Source organism: Genypterus blacodes, unplaced genomic scaffold (genome assembly GCF_046128005.1).
Source record: "Genypterus blacodes isolate CSIRO-AG114 ecotype Tasmania unplaced genomic scaffold, CSIRO-AGI_Gbla_v1 ptg000036l_1, whole genome shotgun sequence".
Classification (NCBI taxonomy): domain Eukaryota; kingdom Metazoa; phylum Chordata; class Actinopteri; order Ophidiiformes; family Ophidiidae; genus Genypterus; species Genypterus blacodes.
In genome coordinates, this window is record NW_027466849.1 from 1,822,501 (window position 1) to 1,846,151 (window position 23,651).

The window sequence follows — 23,651 nt, forward strand, 5'->3', positions numbered from 1 at the left end:
TTCAGCATAACGGCGCTGGAATAATGCTGAATATTTTTCGGGCTACGCTAAACAGACTGTCAACCATCTAGATACATCAGTGTTAACAATGTGCGTGTCCTCCTGCCCCCATCCCCGGAGCCGAGTATGGATACAGTAGATGTAGAACGTCGCTCTGGGAGTCTGAGAATATCACTGACAGCGTAAACAAGAACAGCAGAGGATAATAAGCCTGCGATAAGGCCATTAGCACAAACGTGGAAATAAGGTTCCTGAATGCAGAAATGCAGCTGTTATAGTCACATGGAGAAAAACACAACAACCTTCATCATCGTGTAACATCTCTAATTACGAGGTAATTAGTCCCTTAACCTTGGCAACACAGCGAGGGAGGACTCCAACACAGATACGCTACGCTACACTACATACGTTGCTTAGAGACGTCATAACATATTTGCTGTATGTAGAATGTTTGCAGCAGGAATTACAGGGAACCCATTTCAATTGTGTACATGTTTTTTTCCCAGTTTTCAATCTTCACCTGTGTCCTCATTTCCATCGCCTGTTCTTTTTAAATAGAACATAGTGGTATGTCTACAAATAACAGCCTTACACTGTTGCCTTGAGTACAAATGGAATACGTTTTATACTAATGTGTCTTGTTTCATGATGTGCAGAAATTTACGCATATACATACTGATGGCTCAACTGAAACGACAGATGAAAATAAAACAGACCCTCTCCTATCTTCTGACTGATTATCACATCAAATTCTGATGAGGCAGAAATCTAAAGACAATCATTGTGTATAAAATAATAAAGACTGTATTCCACGTTTCTGCTTTCAAACTCACATCTCACATACACACTAAATACCCAGACTCAAACAGAGATTCATTGGAAACGATTTCACTTGGAATAAACAATGTCATCTTCCCCTCTTCTTTGACCCACATCACAATGTTCACAATAACCACCATTTCCTGATAATAAAACGTTTGGTACATCAATCACTGAGAGAGACCTCCAGCTGGCCTCATCTCTTAAAGCTAAACACATAGAAATATGTCATGCTGGACGGAGGAATGAGTCACATTTGTTCCATAAAGTGATACCTCACCAACAGCAAATAAGTTGGTGTGCTGAGCTCCACATTTCCACACAGATCGACGACACAAGCTGCAGTCAGCACGGACTGATGTCAGCCGGTCAACCGTGACAAGTCCATTCCATTCAAGGTCTACTCGACCATACACCTGTGAAAATATTGCGTACAATTTGTGGCCGATTGTGAAACAAAACGTGTTTGTAGCTTGCTTGGAACAACGTATTTCAATTATGTCCTACTGCCATAGAGGGAGACAAAATACAGGAACAGACCAGCGCTGACAAGTTCAGCAAACAGAAAACTCAAGTTGAGCTGCGATGGCTCCTCTGACTAACACCAAGTAAACAACGCCATCTTTAATCATTCAGCTGCACATTAAAACATTTATGAGGATATATCGGTCATGTTTAACGACCCAGGGCCAGACACATTATCCTCTTTATTACAAACAAGGGCAGGAATTCATTTTCTCTGTAAACCATCCATTAGTGACAGTTTGTCAGACTGCTGGATTTTCTGTGCAAGTGTTTTGAGGAACTGTTCACTCCGTTTCATCGCCGCATCAAAGAGCAATATTGTGCTTTATTCCGCTTCATTTACGAGTGGAATTTTGATGGCTTTAGATTTATTTTTTAGATTTTGAGCCTTGACAGACACATTACTACACTGTCTCTCATGTGCATGTAGGGTAAGCAATTCATAAATACTCACCGACCTGTTTAGTGGCCGTCATCAATATGTCTGACATCTACACTAACTCTGTTGATTAATCAGTTTATTTAGATAGAATGTGTTGATTGATCGCGTGCACAAAAGTAAACTGACAAACAGATAGAATGTTGATTTTTAGATTGATTGTGACACACACACACACACACACACACACACACAGAGCCCATTGACACACGACCAAGACACAAATTATTGTGAGAAACTTCAATTATCACTGTGTTCATTAAGTGTGCTCTACTCTTAATTACGTTTAGAGTAAACACCAACCCTTCATATCCGACTTGATACATTTTTGGGATTATGAGCATGCAACAAATTAACCGATGTCCCGAACCAGGCTAAAATGGTGGTGAGGTTTAAGACATGTCACATCTCACTACAGCATACACTAGGATTTGAGCTAATCCACTCAGAAAATAAGTCTGAGCTGCCTTGAGGGAGCGACCCCAAACATGGATAATACCGCCACAGCCAATAAAGCCACGGCTGCGCCATTTACATAGCGGATCCAACAGTCGGCATCTCCCAGCCCTCACTCATATGGCGCGAGACTGTTGTAGATTGCAGTTGAGCTTTGGGTAAACCTCTTTACCATGCAGATCAAACAGGAGCAGACAGACTGCAGGGGCTCGCCGTGTGTTTAGCGGATTCACTGTGCTGTGGCTCCGACCCAGAGACAACTGCACCGAACATCAAGCAAATCCTTCAATCCGCTCAATGCTGCTCCTGGGCCTCTTAATCAAATAAGGCCATTAGCTCCATCACAAGTACTCCAACTCACAGCACCCTCGGACCTGAGAGGCTTCATGTGGACCAATCATCCAACAATTGTGGACAAACACTTAGGATTCATGTGGCTAATTCAAATGATCAGGAAAACAGCATTAAACAACACACACAAGACTGGAAACAGTGGAACACAGATGTAACAGCAAATAGAGTTGCATTCCTCGTATGATAAAAGGGCTATTGTCAGTTGTGCACACACAGGACTGCTCTCCTGTTAAATGCTCATTTGCTGCTGCTTCCCAAAAAAATCGATAAACTTTTGCTGTGTGCACAGATGGAGTGGCCGTTAAAGTGGGAACAAACAACTAAACGGAATGTTGGCAATCTGTGACTCTCTCTCTCTCTCTCGCTCTCAAACACACACACACACACACACACACACACACACACACACACACACACACACACACACACACACACACACACACACACACACACACACACACACACACACACACACACACACACACACACACACACACACACACACACACACAGGCGGCTGTACATCAGCTTATTATTCTGTGCCATACAGAGAGACAATCCAGCGCTCTGTTATCACTGTTATATGGAATAGGGAGGCAACATCCTGGGATAAGGTAATCATCTTGGTATTGCACAGTAGTGATGCAGCAAGTGAACAGCGGTGGAGGTGGGATCCTGGGGCTGCAAACAGTCACACCTATCCTACGGTGAAGACACATAAGCAATGTAATTCTTACACAGTGATGGTCTCCTTATGTGTCTCGCAGTCGTGTCTCTTTTCACGCTGCTTTGACAGGCCACTTCAGCAGAGTGTTAAGCCTCCTGTTCACAAAGAAGCCTGTGGATCCTCCAATCAAACCATTTGTTCTCCCACTCATTTCATTATGAAAACTGCACAATAATCCTTACAGAGTTAAACGCTGGCAAAGTCACCACCTGTGGTGCTTTTACCATCCCAAGCCTCAGCTGGAACAGTCCTACCTTCACAGTAAGTTGCATCCCCGTGGATGGAGGCGTAACCGCTCTTGCATTCGCACTCTGCTTTCGTATTCCGGTTTTTACAATCCGAGTTTTCGCCACAAATGAGTCCCTCTGCGCAGAAGTCGTAACCTGAAACAGAGGGACACAGGACACAGCATCCGATTTACTTTGGGTCTTAAAATGTGTCGACTTGAGGCATTGAAGAGTTATGTCCACAGACGTGTGCGCGCACACACACACACACACACACAAAACACACACACACACACACACACACATACACACAAACACACTCGGATGCAACAAAAACAGACATAAAACACAAACGAGCAGCCCTGTTCTTGGCGTCCACAATATTGCAGACCTGATGTGTAAAAGTTTATGGGGTTGATAAATTTGACGCAACAGTTAAAGTTGTGACTTCAAGTCACAGCACACACACACTGCATGCATAAATATCTCCTTAAACGTAGAGTGTGTCATCCATCCAGCCGACATTGAAAGAGTCACCAATGTGCTGCGCTGCAGCACAGGACAGTTTGTTCTTCTGATATGTTTTGTTCACAGTTCAGCAAAGCGAGCTGACACATGCAGATTGTAAGTGGTGCTGGCAGGACTGTCAGCACCCTTTGATATGATGCATGAATAAAAATTGTCAGTTTTCCACTGTCACTTGAACATTATAAACTGGTTGAAATAAATAGAACAACCACAATGAAGTTGAAGAGACACAGCAAGGAAGAAAAGGTAGAAAACAACAAAAGACGGTGACAAACAGGACAAGAGATGTAAGTTGCTGCAATGGAATTTTGCATCCTTTTTTTCACTTTTATTTTCTAGGTTTTTTTGAATTCAGCCTGCTGTAGGTTGATCATTTTCATTTCCATCAAACAATGTGGCATCGTTTTGTTCCTAACACATTACCCAGTCCATATCAGTTCAGATATATCCAGCATGATTTCCCCCCCCCATTGAGTTCTGATGTGTTTCAAAGTGTCCCTTTAATTTTTTTGAGCAGTGACTCTGGAGAAGTTCACACATGTTCACACTGCCGAGATTATGTCACACAAGACAGTATCTGAAGGAACATGTAGCACTGAGATTGTTAAGAGAGATTTGAGACTGAAACACACAATACACGCCGAAATACCATTACATTAAAAATGATGCAGATTCTATTTACAATAAAATGCAGCTGTTCGGGGGAAACGGCCAATTTGCTCCAATCCGCAGCATCAAAACAGCCTTTGAAAACTCCTGCAAGTATGAAACTTTACACTGAATTTAAATGAAATGCATCACGTCAAACACAATGGAACCAAGACCCTTTTGAAGTGATTATTGTAGATTTTGGTACCCCCATGTTTCATTAGGGTGTGTTTAAGTGTAATTTAAGTTTTAGTATTTTTATATTTTATTTTATACATTATATATAAGTAAAGTGATTATTTTCCAGAATTATTCTGAACAGTTCTGAATTTGATCATAGTGCCTGAGCTTAAGTATAAAATACAACTGCTTCAAAATGAGATTTGATCCAAAATAGATACAAACATTCAAGTGTTGATATAAAGAACCAACATCAAACATATTGCTGTATTGTTTTGGTTTAATTCTCAAATAGTAATATTATTAGAATCTGAGGAAAATGCATTGACTTATCATACTCACAACTATAAAAGTCGTAACTATGGTAGCTTGAACAATGATGGGATCAAGGCAAAACAAAGTGCAATAACCAAAATGTCAGAAGAAGGCGCGATCTGTGATCTGACACGTGCAAACCATGGGTTCTTAACAGCAGAGGGGAAGACAGACGGACAGTCAGACAGGAAGGCTAACAAATAGATAGACAGGTAGATAGAGAGGTTAACAAATAGACAGACAGGCAGACAGACAGGTTACCAAATAGACAGACAGGCGATGATTGTCTCCTGCTGGTATGCTGTGAGCTGATGTAGCCCATCATGTGTTGTAATGAGTGACAGCCTGGATGCACATAAAAGGCTTGAGAGGCAGTGAGCTGAGGGAGCCATTACAGAGGAAAAGAGCTGTGTCTGCATTATTCTCCCTCTCACACACACTCACACACCCCACCCCCACCCCTCTCATCATCACCATCACCAACACCACCCCCAACCCAGAGGGAACTGCGGCTACATGTGAGGGCTGATTGCACGAGGAGCCCACAATTGAGGGTGCGAATGTGCGAATGCGAGTGTGGAAAAGCCAAAAGGTGACGGGGTGAAAATGAGTCCCTCTGTGCGCATCATGTGATCACCAGTTTAACAAATCCAGTGTAACTCAATGGTTTCAGAGAAGCCTGCCGGTGATTTGTGAAATAACGAGCGTCTCTCTCTCTCACACACACACACACACACACACACACTGTTTATGTGTGAGAAACGAGCTAAAGAGAAGAGGTGGCGACACTTGTGGCTTTGTTATTTCTAACAGTGTGACCTCCTCTCTTGCGTCTGCAAACTCCACACCTGCTCTCCTGCCCTCAGTAAGACTTGAAGACCCTTTAAGTAACGCCTGCCCTGTTTAATATGGCGTTCCATACAAACACCAACGCATTGTGACAGGAGGTCTGTGTGGAGTGTCTGAGTCACAAGTCACAAGACGGTGCATGTTGATGTTGCCAATTGAGAAGTGTGTAATGGAATCGCTCAAATGGCGAGGACATAAATCAGCACGCAAGATGTAGCGTCTGAACGCCCCTCTCTTCTTTGTACTTAATGTTGCCACATACTGTGTAGGAGTGTGCAGCATGGGAAATAGCAGGTGAGACTTATGAACGTACTGTAACATCACTTTATGGAAACGCTGTGTTTTCACATTTGACCTTGCCAATTTACACTGTGTTTTGCACAAAACTGGCAATGGAAACACAGCCAGAGAGAAAAGCGGGAGAGACGGAGAGAGAGAGAGAGAGAGAGAGAGAGAGAGAGAGAGAGCGATTACACAAACAGATCATTTTAGAGGAGAAGGAAGATGACAGAGATAGGAAGCTAGGAACATGTGCTCAGCATCGCCCCAGCTACACATTAGTGGTTGTGGGATGATTATGGTCATTATCTGTCCAAATTTCAGTTAATGAGATTAATTCTGATCTTTTGAGAAAAGCTGTGGAGGAACGGTTAAACAAGCAAGCAAACCAATACACCACCAGGCACTGATTCAGTGCTTTGTTTTCTATCAGAAATCTGCCATGTTTCCTATGAGAACACAAATTTGAATCTCATCCACCATGTACTGTCAGTGTTTTCCATTTTGTCTTCCATCACTATCCTCCGTGCTTCTTTCTTCTCCTGGTCTCTTCGGTCCTCTAAACATGTCTAGTCTAACAGCCCTTTTGGGTTGCAGGAGCTTTTCAAGCAGTGGTCTGACGTACTGAGGTGCTGAATTATCCCTGCATTTTATTTCTGCCTGTTGCTGTGCTGGTGGTTTCCAATGGCCAAGGGGTGATCAGAAAAGAGTTTACGGTCCTGAATGTTGCTGACTGGACAAACAAGCCTTCAGACAGTAACAATTTGTTTTCAGAATTCAATTTGCAGTGTAAGGAAGTACGTGTAAGGCTCCACCATAAGAATTAGCTCCTTAGTATGTCAGTTCTGGTTACTGACATTAAGGAAACTATTTTGTAGCTGAATAAGCAGTGGGAGAATCGACAACATGTCTTATTTCTATCAACCAGGAACACCACAATGGCTTTGTTCTGATGTCCTCTGGTCCTCTGTCCTCTCCAGCTGGTACTAGAATAACAGTTTTAAACTGGGATCGTCTAATTTCCCAAATTATCAGTATCCTCACAATGTGATACAAACAAAAACCCCATGAAAGTTATAAGTCAGTGTTCTCCTCACCTTTGCTTCCTGCTGCTTTTCACTTGCAAACTTGTAAACGCTTTCCTATCCTCTTCACGTGGCACGCTGCTCGTCTTATCTTCTAATTTTCTCTGCTCAGCAATCCTCGGGTTTCTTTCATTGCTGCTCCATATTTAACAGCCTCCTACAGTTTGTTTATTCAATGCATTTACTGAATTACCGATGGCTATTTACCCCGCAGGCAAATTGGCATAGCAGGTGCTCTACAGCAGACAGACCAATCTGCTATGATCACTATCCTCGCCAAGAAGCATCCGTACCGGTTGGAAACAGAGAAATAGAATTACCGCAGAGTCGCAGTGTGAATCAGCATCCAGCAGACTGGCTGTGTTTACTCCTCCTGGCTGCAGAGGATCGGTGTACGTGTGTGCATTTCCCAAAGAAAAGGACAATTCAATAAAATGGGGAAGGGTAGTGAGAGAGAAAGACCGTACCTCTGCAAACATTGCAGCATCTGCCATCTGGTAGGATCTGTTCGCCGAGGGTGCAGTTGAGCTCCGGACAGGTTTCTGTGACCTTCACCATCAGGCCGTTCTGGAAGGACAACAGGCCGTTAGAAAAAGAGTGAACACGCTTGAAGTCGGTGCTTGAATTGATCGGGTAAACGCCATGAGCTTCTCAATAGAATCAGAGAAATAAAAAAAAAACATTTTCAAGAGCTTTACATGTCTTACTTGTCTCAAAAGAAACTTGGGTCTTTTTGTTTTGCTGCCCCACAAAGCAAACAAAACACCTTTTTAATACTCACACTCTTAAAGCACCACAAATAACACCTACTAGAGCTGTCTATTGTGAGGGGATCCTAGTAATTTCAAGGTCAGAAAAAGCGAGGATCCAGCTATGAAATATATAAAACCATATTACCAGACATTCTCAGATATTCACTCCACTCAGAAGGAAATAAAGGCTATTTGCAGATACTCCTGACTGAATAGGTGTGTGTGACAAAAGAGGCTACAAATGCTGTTCCCTTTCACGGGGAGGACGTGAACACAGATAACAGTGAAGGTGCAGATACAAGCTGCCAGAGAGGGGAAGCAAAGCCAGATAAAAGTGTGTCATCTTCCCGTGGGCCTTCAAAACAAACAGCAGCGCACAAACACACAGTGCTGTGGAGTCCGTGTGAGAGCTCCGGTGGTCCACACTTACCTCTCTCAGACTCTCATATCGACACACATCCCTCCTTTTTCTCCTTCAAAGTACACCTTTCTCCTTCGGACACTGTTTCACAATTTTACACAAGGTAGAACTAAGAACTCTTCAGTAAAATCATTACCCTGTAATTTCTACCTGCCACATTCTAAAAAATACTGACAAAAATACTTTTCTTACGATTCTAATGATTTCTTATAAACATCTGTAGACAAAGACGTAATTTCTGTTTACTTCTATTTGGCGCCCTGTCGGTGCCATAGCTTACTGGTGAATTATTTCATCTGGATTTCACTCCAAAAATGTTGTTTTAAATATCACAATACTCGGTTATATCTAAAACTATACTATATATTTTGTGGAAATACAGCAAAAACCGCACTTTTAATTTCTTACATACGGTATTTTCACCTTAACCATGGATGCTAAGCTTTCACTCATGTATTAAATCACACACGTTTTTGAAATGATTCCTCTTCCTCTGTGTGATACATTTTTCAATGTCAATCTAATTATACAGGGATACATTTCTATTGCCGATTGCCGATGCCGATCTGGATTGATTTTAATAATGGACTCATAAAGCAAATATGTCCTTTTCCTAACAGTCTCTTCTCTTTGGATGTGTGTGTTTTGTTCAGTAGGGTTTGCCTGAGCTTGTTTAGCCTTGACTCAGAGTGGAACTGTAAATTCAGCAGGGATACAGTGTGAACATCCTCATTAACTCTTCTTCACTGCAGCTCTTCAGTGGGCTGGCGGACCTGAACGGTGGAGGGGAAATCAAACCGGCAGAGAATACCTGTGCCTTAACTTAAGCCATCAGCTATGTATGTGGTGTATTTATTCTTGCCACTGGATCCCACCAATGAGCATGCACCCGTGTTAATAGGTGCATAGGTGACTTCCATGTCAGGACATAAGGGACTACTTTGTTTCGAGAAAGAGAAACAAAATCCCCTTGAAAAATCCCTCCACTTCCCTCCAGCGGGCCATCCAGCAGCAACTCGCCCGGCAGCTCAGCACTTAATTGTTGTTTCTTGACAAGATTATCCAGACAGCACAGACTGCTGAGAAAGAGAAATTCCGCCTCCTGTGACTTCCAGCCCTCAGACTCAGCAGCCTTGCTGATTGCAATGGAATTTCCTCTTACAACCTACATCTTTTCTGTAGTTGTAACCCTCGCTTGTATTTTGTTCTAACATTTTATTCACTTCAATGTATGCCAAAGCAAGCGGGGAGCAGATTTCAGTGATCTTAAAGGTTCAACAATTGTATAAGGACGGTAAGGCACAGCCACAGTAAGCATCATATGTCAAAGTTGAATTCTTATCATCCAGGTTACAATAATTAATGCATATTTCAGAAATGACAGCATTATCTACAGCAGTTGGCAAATTTGCTCATAATCTTGTGTCAATCACCTTGTGTCAACACAAAAACTAATTCAAATCAGAACCGCCATCACCAGCTGTGGTAAAACAATGCCAATTTAAGACCTCAAGGAACAAATATGACACTAAATACATCTATCTATACCCAGAAGCCAAAAAACTCCCCAGTCTTTTTGCGCAGGTGTACGATTGCTGCAAATATATGAAGTATCAGGTTCAAGTTTTGGGCCTCAGATGGTTCCCCTGTATGATACAGTACTGATTCAACATTGATCATACAGCATTGCAAGAGATCAGTTAAATTCTCTGCACAGCTCAAACTGTAATTTAACTTGAAGAAAATAAAGCTTAAACCTAAAATTAACCACTGTGCTCTCAGGCATGGTCACGTCTCCTCATTTGAGCTGCCACTCACAAGCTTCAATTGCGTCCCTTCAATCCCTCTGAGCCATTAACCGGATGAGCCCGGGTCCAACTGTGGCTTCATGAAAAGGAGGACGGATCCAAGTGGTAAAAAGAGAACATTTCCTTTTATCTGTTCTCTGTACACTATTAAAGCCTGCCAACACCGTCTGAAGGCAACGCAGAGATGCAGGCAGAACACCAAACAGGGCGGCAGCTATTTCATCAAACCCCCAGAACAATGCAGCAACATTTCCAAATGCTAACTGGGTCTACTTATTTATTTTTTCAAGCCAGCTATTTGGGAGTTTCTGAATGTTGATAAATGAGTTCTTTGCTTTCCACTCTGGGGTGGTAGCACGAAGCAATTTACAATGACCAAATGAGCTGCACGATTAGAATCAGTTGTCCACCGAACCTCTCATTTCGCTTCTTGTGTAAGCTTGGGTGACTTCAGAATGACATAAAAATCAACTTAAAGAATTGTAAAATGTTAAAGCACTTTGTTTAACATCATACATGCCTTCGATTTGTGCAGGTAAGAATGGTAAAGCAACTAAACATGTGCGATGGATTACTGATCTTGCACATGTTGGTATCCAAAGAGTATATTCCTTGGAACTGAAAGCAATGTCCACCTGTAAGGTAAGAGGAGGTCTGATTATTATGCTGTGCTTTGCTTTACTCTCCTCTCCAGCTGTGAGGATGAAAGGACAGAGACAGATGATATGGATAAAGACCAAAGGTTGCAGTTCTTGATTTGATTTTGGACAAAGTGTATGTACAGTACAAATTGCTGATCTACAACAAAGTACGGGAACAAAGAGAGAACAACAAAATCCAATCTTTTCAGGAAGACTGATGGGACCGAAATCAGATATCTGCCCTCTGGCTCTGCACTCCAGTGGTTAAGTGTTTGTGGTCGACACTCACAGCAGTTATTTCTCCACATATAGAAACCTTGAACACACAATGGTGAACATGGTGTAACATAGAGTGAATTACTTGGTGACACACAATGAAAGCCTCAACCAGGTCATGGGTGTGATTAATGTAATTGTCTAAAATGAAGCCAACTAAGATGTAACCGCATTGATGGCGCTACGGGGTCTGTGCAGCCTCTGTGCGGCCCCTTGTAGAGCATTTACACGCACAAAGCGCTCATTTCCCCTTTTAAAATGGTATCTTTAGATGAATGGCTACTAAAGTGAAGCAAGCTCACCCTTGTTTCAGCCTGGACTTGTAGTTAATGATGAAGCTCCAATTCAAATCTGGCCTCTGTGTTACTGTGTGCATACATTATGCTAAGTACCTCTAATTCTCAGTATTAGAGGAAAGAAGAGCAAAAAACAGGCAGATTGAACCGATTAGGTGAGGGTGGAAAACTAATAAGACTCCCTGGCTTATTGAATAACACAGAGTCATTACACCTTTTACACTGAAAGTAACTTTAAGTGTTGTATGGTAATCTGACTGCAGAGGTGTGTGTGTGTACGGGGGGCGGGGGGCGGGGGGTTCCCAGGAGAAAAGGTGAGAAGAGGAAATATTGCAGGAAAAAGGAAAAACAAAGTAGGGAAGACAGCAACAGAAGCCAAGAAAACAGGAAAATGAGATGGAAGGACAAAAATAAAACATTGAGAAAAAAAAGACAATGGAAACAGACAAAGGAACAAAGGAAAGGAGGAAGGGTAGAACAATTAAGGAAGGAAGGAAAGGAATGAAGGGAGAAAAATAAAATGTTGGTAGTTTTGTTGAAGGTCAAATCTGAAATTGTTAGTCGTAGTCACGGCCACTAGTGAAATGAAGCCCAGAAGCGAAATGGGGGTCGGGGGCAATGAATGGAAATCATGTGTTAGAACATTAAGTCTTCTTCTCCTTCTTCCTGTCTGTGATTACCTTGCATTCTCTGCAGCTCTTGGATAAGAAGCGCTGCCCTTCAGAGTACATCTCGCCCATGTAGGTGCATTTAGCTGTGGACAGAGAAGAACAAGAAGACATCGCTTTAGTAACACTCAGAAGGAACACACTGACCACCAAATGTGAGGGATCAAGCTTCAGACAATAATCATGATGACGCAGGCTGCAAAATGCTGTGGAGATATAAAAGTGGTTAGGGTGTGAAAAAGTTTCTGGCCTTAATGCAGAGAAGATGTACCATCGCATTAAGAATACAACAGAGGAAACCCTCCCGCACACTTCTCTAACAATAAAGACGAAATAAGGAACGAAGTACAGGGATGTGAAGTCCTGCTTCCCTCCTCTCCAGGGTGCAGAGCGGCTCAGTCACAACTTTGTAGCTTTGGCGTTCACAGGGGAGGAAAAGGAGGAAGACGGGAGCCGACGGCGGCACAGGGAGGAAGGGAGGGAATTATTCAAAGACAGACTTAGGCTTCAGGGATTTTGCGTCTCTGCAATATATAGCAGCAGAGACGCAGCTGTCCGTGGATTTGTGATTAGTTAGCAGACCCCAGTGTCCTTTGTGCTAGAAAAAGCCTCTTCCTTCCCTTTAAACTCCCACCAGAATCATACAACGACCATTGCCGCCGCTCTTACAGAGAAGTCGGCGCCGATTTCATCATGCCAGTTGCAGATTGTTGGACGTTGCGTCTTCAAAAGCACAAAATCACGCACAAACCGCTCTTCTAAGCAGGACTAATCCGATTGGCCTGATTGAGTGTCTTCAGCTGAACTTGTCGTCTCAACCACTGAACACCGAATGTTTTAACTGAATTATTTTATGGTACATTTTTTTAAGACCAATTCTCATTTCCTTGTGTTAAAGTAGTCAAACATTACACACAAACATGTTCACTACACATATTTTTAAATAAATATGAAGTTTTAAATAAACAGTTGAACTACACACTAGCTGCCTTCACTTACGTCTGCATTTCTTGCAGCAGGTTCCATCCACGTGCACCGGCAGTGAGGCCTCTGAGCAGTTTGCTGGAGGACAGAAAATCCTGCGACACTCCACCACGCCGTTCTGTAAGGAAGTGATTTGAACCACAAATATAAAAATACATCAGAGAGAGAACTCCTGCTCTCGGTGTGAACATACAGTATTTGCCTCAGGCGCTGCCAGAGAGACAGAAATCTACGCTGAACCCTTCTGCACTGAACTCTGCAGCTCAGTTTACATCTGCACACATGTCGTACCTGCAAGAAATACCTTTTATTACCACAACCCACTGACAGAGCACATTGACACTTTGTACATTTATTCTCTGATCAAGGCAATAAATCGATTCATGTATTAGTCAAACTGCATTATTAGATCACAATGGACTTAAATCAACACTGGCTCATCCGAGGAAGAGACCTGCTGCATGTTGTGGGACTGTAAATCATTTTACTCATGCAAATGAGCAGTGTCTCAAAGGGCTTTAAAGGCTGGCACAACAAAAGGTTCAAACCCAAACCTCAGTTCTCTAAGAGGATGGAATCCTTGATATATAAGGAACAAAGGAAGAAACCTTTGGGAGATGTGATTCAAGGAGAGATTCCCTCTCCTGGAATGCCAGGAGGAGCCGTAGATGGGAAAAGACATAAATTACAGAGAGAATGTGTGAATGTAAACGTACTAACTGACTTACTGTTGAGCAAATGCTTTATCCAAAACATCGCAATGTAACGCATCTAACCTTTATAAAGCTCTGAGTGTTAGCTTTTTTGCCTTTTCTCCCTTTATTTTGGAGGCCTTATTTAGTAGCGAAACTGTATTGGTCTCCCCCTCAATTCAACTACACACTTAAGTGGGACACAGAACATTAGAAACATGTTGCAACATCCTCCATCAAATTGAGTTTTGCCTTTAAAGATCTAAAACTCATATATCTTAAATATGCAAAATATTTGTTTTTCCATCCTCCAGACTGACAAAATTAGTTGTTGGAAGTTTTATTGCAGTTCATGTCTAAATATAATACAACCCCACACTCCAAATCTAAATCACTTTAGATTTGGAGTTAGATTTAAAAGATTTATTGCTGTGTTTCTATTTGTTCGGTCACTGCAGGAAACACATTTTCCACCAAGACCAAACAACAGCAGATATGTACAAAACCACAATGAAGTGTCTGCTTAGATATCAGGGACAGGTGACACTGAATTGTTTACACTACAATCTGTTTAGTACATCACGCAAAGGCAGAAACAAAATATTAAAAATAAAATTTGAAAAGCAATACTACACAATCAGATCAAGATTCATCATCACGCCTTTAGCTGGGGGAAGCTGACAGCAAGCAGCCTGCAGAAGAACTGCCTACATTTTTGGCTGATTTTCTCTCTCTCTCTCTCTCTCTCTCTCTCTCTCTCTCTCTCTCTCTCTCTCTCTCTCTCTCTCTCTCTCTCTCTCTCTCTCTCTCTCTCTCTCTCTCTCTCTCTCTCTCTCTCTCTCTCTCTCTCTCTCTCTCTCTCTCTCTCTCTCTCTCTCTCTCTCTCTCTCTCTCTCTCTCTCTCTCTCTCTCTCTCTCTCTACCTGTACCACTTCATTTCATGAGTCATCGGAAATGGCTCCCCCACGGCCCGGCAGTTATCAGTTAATGGCATGTCCACAGGAGGAAATCAGACTGACTAAACCCCACCCTGTGCTTGATGTGCAATGATGCAGATAGTCTCATTCCCCTGGCTTAGGGACGGCCTGATTCGACACATTTCAAAGTCTAGCTCTCACATATGAGCGAAGGCGGGGAGGCTCTTATTAAGCAATGGGGCAGGAAGGGCCGCGGCTGTCTGATGTCACACTGAGTAAAAGGGCTCGCACAAGCTCTCTGGTTTTATCAGTGTGGGTCTGCTAATGACTCTGGTTAGGTCAATAAACTTTGTGTACTTAAAATAATCTGAAAGGTGCCAATTGTCACATCAACTTGAGAATTTATCCCCACCTTATTCCCATACAGCAGACCTATGGGAAACCTGCTAGACTCTGGACAAAGTGGTGCTCGACAGCAAAGAGGTGATGAAGGGTTTATGTTCAGGTCCGTTCCTGGCTTAGCAGGACAGTCAGGAAGACGTGAGCCAAGCATTTAAGAGAGAACAAAGTTAAATATAGGTACACTGACTCTCCATTCCAACACATGCGAGAGACTGGTGACCTCGTCCAATAAACTGTGATAAACCGCCCCGAGACCCTGAATAAGATAAGCTGCTACAGATAATGGACGGATGGACTTTCAATTAAAGGGTATATCCAGCCATGCTTCTTGTTCCCATGCGTGCCCCCTTTTGCTTTGATATTACAGGATTATTGCTGAGGTTGCTGTGTTTTAAACCAACACCTGATCCTTCAAAACATGCAGGCAAAGAGAAGTCGCTGGTTTCAGCAGGCCAGCAGAGGAACACCAGTACAAATCATCGCTTTCAATCAACTAATACCAAGTCAGGACTATTCTCACCTGCTCAACATCAGGACACAGCCTATGTGTTGTCAGTAATTAACACAAATACAACAAATTGAGTTGAGAGCCTGTCCTTGCCGTTCTTTGTGCGTGTGTGTTTGTAAGTTGGAGATCCTGACGTGCTCGGTCGTGACACACACCTTACAGGCACAGTTCCTGCAGTTCTCCGGTTCCACCCACAGCTCTTTATCCCTGTAGACCTGGCTGTTGGCGCTGCAGGTCCGCTCGCAGTGACAGCCCTCCAGCTGGGTCAGCCTAGACTCTGCGTAGTTCAGCTGCACACAAACACACACAAACACAGAATACAGCTTCATAATCACAGTTGCGAATCAGAAGCTAAAGAAAGTTTACCCCCTTGCCCTGTATTGAGCCCTAGTGGGTTTTTCACAGAGCTGCTCCACTGGACCCGGCTCATGAGAAGAGCACATTGTACAGGATTCATTCAGTTCATGCTCTAGGCCTCAGGCTGTAATAAACTGAGGAGCGACACACAAGATTGACAAACGAGACCCACCATCAACCCACTCTTTAATTTCTATATGGTGATCCCCCCTCCCACTTATGTTGATTTTTCCTCAGTCGCTTAACTCTCCTGACAGCTGCTCCAGATGGAAATAACATCTCTGACAGAGGAAAGTGTCACAGGGTGTAAGTGTCACTGTCGGTGGCAATTAGAATTTGTGGGGAAACATCACAGACAGAAAGTAATGATTTGAAAGGATGGTTTGATACCCTACAATCAGGGCACAGTTATTTTCATATACGAGCATTTAAAGCTGAGTTTTGCTCAGAAATACACAAAATTCACAGATGTCAAACTATGATTTGCTGTCATGTAAACATTGACAGAATCCTTTTAAGAATTATGTTTTGCTGCTGCAAGTAGAATATTCCCTCCGAGACGGTTTTGAATACACATAGTCAACATTTTCTTCCAAAAAAGAGAGTAACAGGATGGTTCAAACTGTAGGTTGGAAAAATAAGTCACTTTCAGCCATCAGGTTGGAAGTCCGAAATGGAGATTTCTACACTAACACTTGTTTATGTTGTCACACAAGGTGAGCAAGATGCTACTGTGTGTCAAAGAGGCCCTATTGATCTAAGGTCCACTCAAGGTTGTAGGTCCACATAAGACACTCACTGACGCTGTGCTGCTCAGCCTACGGCACCCTCGGGGGGCGCATACGTCTCAAGGTGAATTTTCATTCATTGTTTTAAATGTTTTACAGGGCACAACAAGTTAAATAGTCAAAATGAAAATCTAAAAATGATTCAAGCCATGAGTAGCTCCAGTGCAATCTCCGTGAATTCGGGTATTTCTGTGGAGCTGTTGGTGTGATGGACCTTGTAGGACCTAAATGATGGAGTTCCCCGTAAAAAGAAAAGTCACTGGGGCTTTTTCCACTTCATTGAGAGGAGTCCCGTTTGGCTGCTGGTGAGCTGTGAGAGCTGTGAGCAGTGGAGATATGTCCTGTCAAAGCCCTAAACAAAATGTTTGAAATTCAATTTCAAAGGCTGAGAGGCTGCCTGGAGGCACCGCAGAGGAATACCTTTCCTCTGCAGCGAAGGCATCAAATGGCACACTAATATCGAACAAAAGAGTCAGAGGCTAATAGGTATGTATCGCCTATGATTGATACATGAGGTAGAGACGCGAGTAAAATACTCCATTAACTGTGCAAATGAAAGGAAGAAGGAAGGAGGAAGAATCAAAGGGGAACACTGCTCTTATTACCTCTAATCTGAGCCTCTGAGCCTGTCTGTCTGGAGGATATGTCCAAATTTTGCATGAACGTGCACAGAACAGACTTGTGCCAGCAAGCAATTAATTACATTTTCTTCGTAATCCAGATCCGGGATTCTTGCCACAAAGCAATTTTCATATTTTAACCCCAACAAATAAACAAACTAGCAGAGAATGAGACTCAATGTGGTCGCAGGTTAAATAAAGCACTTTAAATGTAAATTATGACCATGCTTTTGTTTGACTGACAGCAGGTTAGGAAATTCTCTTAACATTGCAAACTTGGGCTGCTTCACACTTTTCAGTGTGAGACTGCTCCAGGAATCCACTGAGTCTTAAATAAGTGAAAGTCTGAAATTAAAGTTTGAATATCAATAAACTCACCCAATTCAGAATAAACCTCCCAACAGATGAAGAGGTGCATGTGGGGAATGCTGTTAAAGGAAACATTTTCAAAATAATCCCTCTTTTATGATACATATTTATAGGCATGAAGGATGTAAAGGAGTTAAGGAAAGAAAAAGTGTTGAATAGGAATTAATGAAATAAGACAGGAGGATAGAAGGAAGAAGAGGAACATATCTGTGAATGTGCCATAAAATGTTAGTACGATAAATGTACTCAAGTAAGGAACCCCATGACTTAGATATTTGTCTTCCATTACATTTTAGGGTAAGAAATGTACTCAGGTATGAAGTACCAATACCTCAAAGAAGCAATAAGCCGTGTCGGCGCTATGGGGGTACATATAGCGCTGTAATACTTTATGGTTCTGACTGCTCGTAGCCCGAATTTATGGTGTGTAATAACAGATCTTGCACGTATGTGTTTTGAGATATTGGCGACACAGTGACATGTTAGCACTGTAACAAATGCTTGGTCAAAAACTTGCCATTATCACAAATTCTCTCTCTCTCTCTCTCTCTCTCTCTTTTTTATCGTCCGTTCACCTCGCCTTGACACTCTATGTCACACAGCCGGGACTGAGTCGTTATTCACCCTGAACACATTGCATTAATACTATCCACCTCATGAAGGGAAAGAGAACCTGTTAGCACTGGGAGATGACTGTGCCCTCCCTGCTGCGAGTCATGCGAGCGATGAGGTCAGATGGCAATAGGTCGGCCTGTATTCGAGTAAAAGGGGAGCCAATGACACAGCAGTGGAGCTAATGTTCTTCATTTCACCCTTATTTACACTGGAAATTATTCTAAAGCTCGCTCGCCCGCTGAGATGCCCTTGCTTCATTCACTCCCACATGATTGCGCTCTTTCACGGGGAACACAATCACACACATGCGTCCACGCACGCACGCACGCACACAGTTATGCAGATGCTTAGTGTCATAAAAGGTACATACACTCCCCAGTGGTTGAGGCACCGCATGTTAGCCTCCTGTTGTGCCAACGTAACTGCCATTTACTCACACCCTTCTGAACCCTGAAGGAACCCTCATTTGTCCCTCATTTAAACATGTCTGTACAGCTATGTGATTGTGTGAGTCTGAATTAGCCCCCCAGGAATGAGTATAACGCATAATTTCTCTGTAGTGCATGATGAAAAGAAACTTTTTGAGGGGCAAAATGTAGGCAGTCTGCCACTCTCAGTGTTCACATGACGTGCCGTGAGTCATTCCATTAAGGAAATGGAGGTGGGTGAGGCATACTCCCATTAAAGATTCACATGTCTGAATTAATCAAGCACACTTCAAGACAGTAGATTTCACCTAACAGGTGATGGGGAGATAAGTGGTTCTCTAGTAGCAGGGTTGAGAACCATCTGCCCTGAATCCTGAGGTGGTTTAGTTTGCTGCGGGTGAGAACAGATATTCACTTTGGCCTCTGCATTGATTCTCAAACCACGTTGTAAGAGGCATTTTCATTACAACGACTGAAGGATGAAACTTATTACCTAGGCTCAGATGTTACAACACCATTGATTAATTCCTCCTCCTGTCCCGCCCTCCTCTCCATTGCACCACTCCAGCAGACTCTAATGCGTAATCAAATCACCATAAACACCTGTGGATTGTTGTTACCCAACCCTGCAGGCCATCACCAATCACACAAGCTGGATGTATACGTGTTTACATTTCACCCTGTATGTTGTGGATTCTGTGTTTTTCTGCCGTTAAGATTTACCTTGATCTTTGTAATTGAATTGTTTGCATAGTCAGCTTAAATAAATGAGCGTAGCTGTATCCTGCTCTATCTGCTTGTGTTACGACAGCTTTCCATTTGTTTGTCTTTGTCATCTGGCTTTGCGTTGCCGCCTCAGACACCTGTGCAGGCATTTGCAGTTTGTATTTGTTGCATTGGCTGGAACGTCGTAATGTGACAACAATAAGCAGTAGCTCAGTTCATAGGGATTCAGCCTGGGAACCGGAGGGTCGCTGGTTCGAGTCCCGTATGGACCAAGTAAGTGGACTGGTAGCTGGTGAGTTGCCAGTTTGCCTCCAGGGCACTGCTGAGGTGGCCCTGAGCAAGGCACTGAACCCCCAACTGCTCCATGGGCGCATGTGTTTGTGTGTGTGTGTGATATGACGGGGTGCAAGATAAATTTCAATTGTGTGATGTAAGTCGCTGTGGATAAAAGCATCTGCCAAATGAATTAAATTAAACAATGCAAAACAATGAGCGTGAGGAAACATTTTGCAGAAAAATTAATGACGGCCCCTGAAGTTCCGGCAGATTTGGTGTGATGTGAAACCAAACCAAATCACAAAAATGGATGGAACAAAAAGGCTGAGCTGTAGTTAAGGGTTTTATGTGTTTCATCCGTGTTATATTTTAGTGTTTCTTTAGACACTACAAATAGGAAAACAAGCTATTGAAGAAGAAATGACCAATATTTGCTGTTCCCCCTAAAGGTGCACATTTATACCTCTGCAGTCCTTACATGGGTTAGCACCACTTCCAGTCACAACACGAAGGGACAGGATATTATTTTTTCACAGGACAGATTAAGATGCCTCTTCTCCTCTGCCAAACATTAGCATTGTCTTGTGTTTTTACTGTATATTTATTATCTGCTGGGATTGTTCCTCCATTAATGGAAGACGTGACACCGCTAAATCTACCAATAAGGATTACAAGGAGGAAATAATTAAAGCTAATAAGTCCATATAGGTTGGCTGCTGGAAATAATGTAAATACTGTGTGTACTGCAAAAAGTGACAGTGTGAGATGGCTATCCTCTGCTGATAACCAGATACTCTGTGTGTCAGGCTTGCTTAGTTTGAGCCATATTACACAATTAACTTCCTTTAAAATGCTCAGTTTAATCTGTTCTCACAGTCCTAATTACTGCCAACTCTTTCACAAGTTAACTCTATCACACGTGGTTTTAACAGATGCTTCTCTGTGAAGTCAGATCATCCCTTGTTTCATGTCATGTCATGCAGGTTCAGTGACAATGACGGGAACCTTCACCAGGCTTCCACCCGAGAACTCATCATGACCAATCTAAATATACAAAACTACTACTTAGCCTGCTTAGTTTGTCTTCTGGTTGGCCAGTATGAACATAAAGGAGAACATCCAGTGGGCACATATTAGTTTTACAAAACAAGTCTACTGAGATGTAGACTGCAATTTTCTGTGTGAAGTCATTTCTCAAGCTCACCTTAAGCGTCATCTTGGCCAGAAGCTCTTGAAGATCCATGATGCCTTGCACCAGGCTCAGGAAATCGCTGCAGGTTGGACAGGCTCAATGGAGGAAAAGGAAGCAACAAAAAAGAGGAAGAGAGAAGAAAGAGTGGAAAAGGATGAATAACACATCATCAGCCTGATCAGCCCTGTGTTTATTATAGCAGCTAATGTTCAACAAAGGGAAGCCATGCACATCTGGTAGCTCTTAGACTTGGCCTGGTGGTCGGCGCTAGTATCAATAACACTGGGACACAGTGTGATTACATGCCTTATTGATCAGTGGCACAGACAGTGGCATCAGCGGTGGCCTTGTATCTTAATCTGTTTGACATTAAACAGAGTGAGCGGGAAGGGAGGATGTTGCATTGAATCTAAATTACAGCGAAATGAAGATTACTGAAGGAGCGAGGGAGTGAAAGGGGGTCATCACCAGCTAACACATAGCTCATTACAGCCTCATTTTATAATGGCACACTGGGTAATGGAGAGCCTAGAGAATGTGCTTCACTTAGATGCTCTACGTGGATCGCTCAGACGCTCTCTACTTTCACTCCCAACATGCTCAGAACAACGCGTACGCATGGCCACTTACTGCGGTTGAGGTTGGGACACTGCGTGATATAGCCGTTCGGAGCAAAAAGCAGCTTCACATCCTGGATGACGCCCTGGGAACACAGAGGGATGCAGAGAAAAAGATGATGGAAGAAGATGACAGCAAGGTCATAGCAGTGTTTCTTTGGATCTGATATCTGAGGAATATAAAAGCGTAGATCTTAACTATAACTTCGCCTCAGAAAATGTCAAGTTGCAAACTCTTGCATACCACAATGTGCGCCATTCATGTAAGCTCCTGCCATAATCACACTGAACATGACCCGGCTTGAAGGCAACCTTGGCCTTACAGATGTTATCTTAACGATGAGCCACGGTAAATGATGTTGGAATCTTGTGTACCTTATCTTAGTCTAACTCTGACTTCAGAGGGCTTTGCAATCAATTTGTCCTTAACACACTTCTCTGCCTACTGTTTTGTTCTCTTTGCGCTGATGTGTGTGTGGCTCCATCCTGGATTCTAAAGCAATAGTCGGCATTTTTTCCTGTCCTTCCATCGCTCTTTCTACACCTCTCTCTCTTGCTATTTTCTAGACATTCCTCTACAAAGGTTTGCTGGTAGCACTGGTCCAGTCAATTTGAATATTACCCTGATGAAAGTTAAATTGAGATAACCTCCTTGTATGGTTGCTTACGCAGTTGCTAAGTGAGTGGTGTATGTCTACTCCCACATGTACCTTTCATGAATCAAAAGTAAGTTAACACTATAACTACTAGGGGTCAACGTGAGTGCTGAAAACACCTCTGCTGTTTTGTTTTTGATGAATATTCTTACTGCAGAATACTCTTATCTGACCGAACAATAAGCATGCGGTTAGGAAACATTTTATAGAATGTTCTTATTCATAGAGAGGGGAAGAAAATGGAAAAAGAAGTAATCAACATTGCTTCAATTCAGCCCTGTATGTGTCATTGGTCATGCTTGCCTCAAAGTGTTTTCATGTTTCTTCAAGGCCTCAATTTGTTCAATTTTCTTCCATTAGATATTGTTAAATACATCATAGACAAGCAAGATAATCAGTGCGGTTAACATGAAGAAACTTTGTATAATCCTTATTTCTTTGTTTTTATTTCTCTGGGCCTACATTGAGCCTTTTCATGTAAGCATTGGATTATGGCACAATGGGAATCCTGTCAGTCAAATTACACCCACAGGGAAACTTGTATACAAGTCCAAATGAATCCATGATCTATGATGAATGAGTCAATGGGATCCTGTCTATAAGTACATCATTCATTCATGATTGATTAACACACAGTTTGCCAATCCCTCTAAATGACAGGCTATATAGCTATAAATGATTTCTTGATGACCACAGGACACATTCTGTGACCGAACTAACCGCTCTTCAGTCATACACACACACACACACACACACACACACACACACACACACACACACACACACACACACACACACACACACACACACACACACACACACACACACACACACACACACACACACACACACACACACACACACAGACAGAAACACATGCTGGGAGGGAATAAGAATTCCCCACCTCAAGCATTGACACCTTGGTTTTACGTGTAAAGCAGAAGCAAATGTGAAATCCATTTAGAGTGCATTCAGCTAGCCCGGAAGCACGCAACGCCTGCTTTTATTTCATGGTAAAACAGAGAGAAGTGGAGAAAGCCTCGAGGCTTACAGCATCGACTCACACACAAACACACAAACACACACACACACACACACACACACACACACACACACACACACACACACACACACACACACACACACACACACACACACACACACACACACACACACACACACACCATATGAAAGTGGATTTGAGTGAAGAA

At 42.7% G+C, this 23,651-nt stretch overlaps 1 protein-coding gene across 1 annotated transcript in view; it reads right to left on the reverse strand.

Moving 5' to 3' along the window:
- The window catches only part of LOC142996066 (protein kinase C-binding protein NELL1-like), a 188,051-nt gene that overhangs the window by 91,482 nt on the left and 72,918 nt on the right, over positions 1–23,651 (reverse strand). Inside the window, exons 6-12 of the mRNA XM_076146953.1 lie at positions 21,798–21,870; positions 21,180–21,262; positions 15,952–16,086; positions 13,293–13,395; positions 12,306–12,379; positions 7,899–7,998; positions 3,575–3,703 (exon numbers count right to left, since the gene is read on the reverse strand). Coding sequence (XP_076003068.1) covers positions 3,575–3,703; positions 7,899–7,998; positions 12,306–12,379; positions 13,293–13,395; positions 15,952–16,086; positions 21,180–21,262; positions 21,798–21,870 — 697 coding nt within the window. The remainder of the gene's footprint in view (positions 1–3,574; positions 3,704–7,898; positions 7,999–12,305; positions 12,380–13,292; positions 13,396–15,951; positions 16,087–21,179; positions 21,263–21,797; positions 21,871–23,651) is intronic.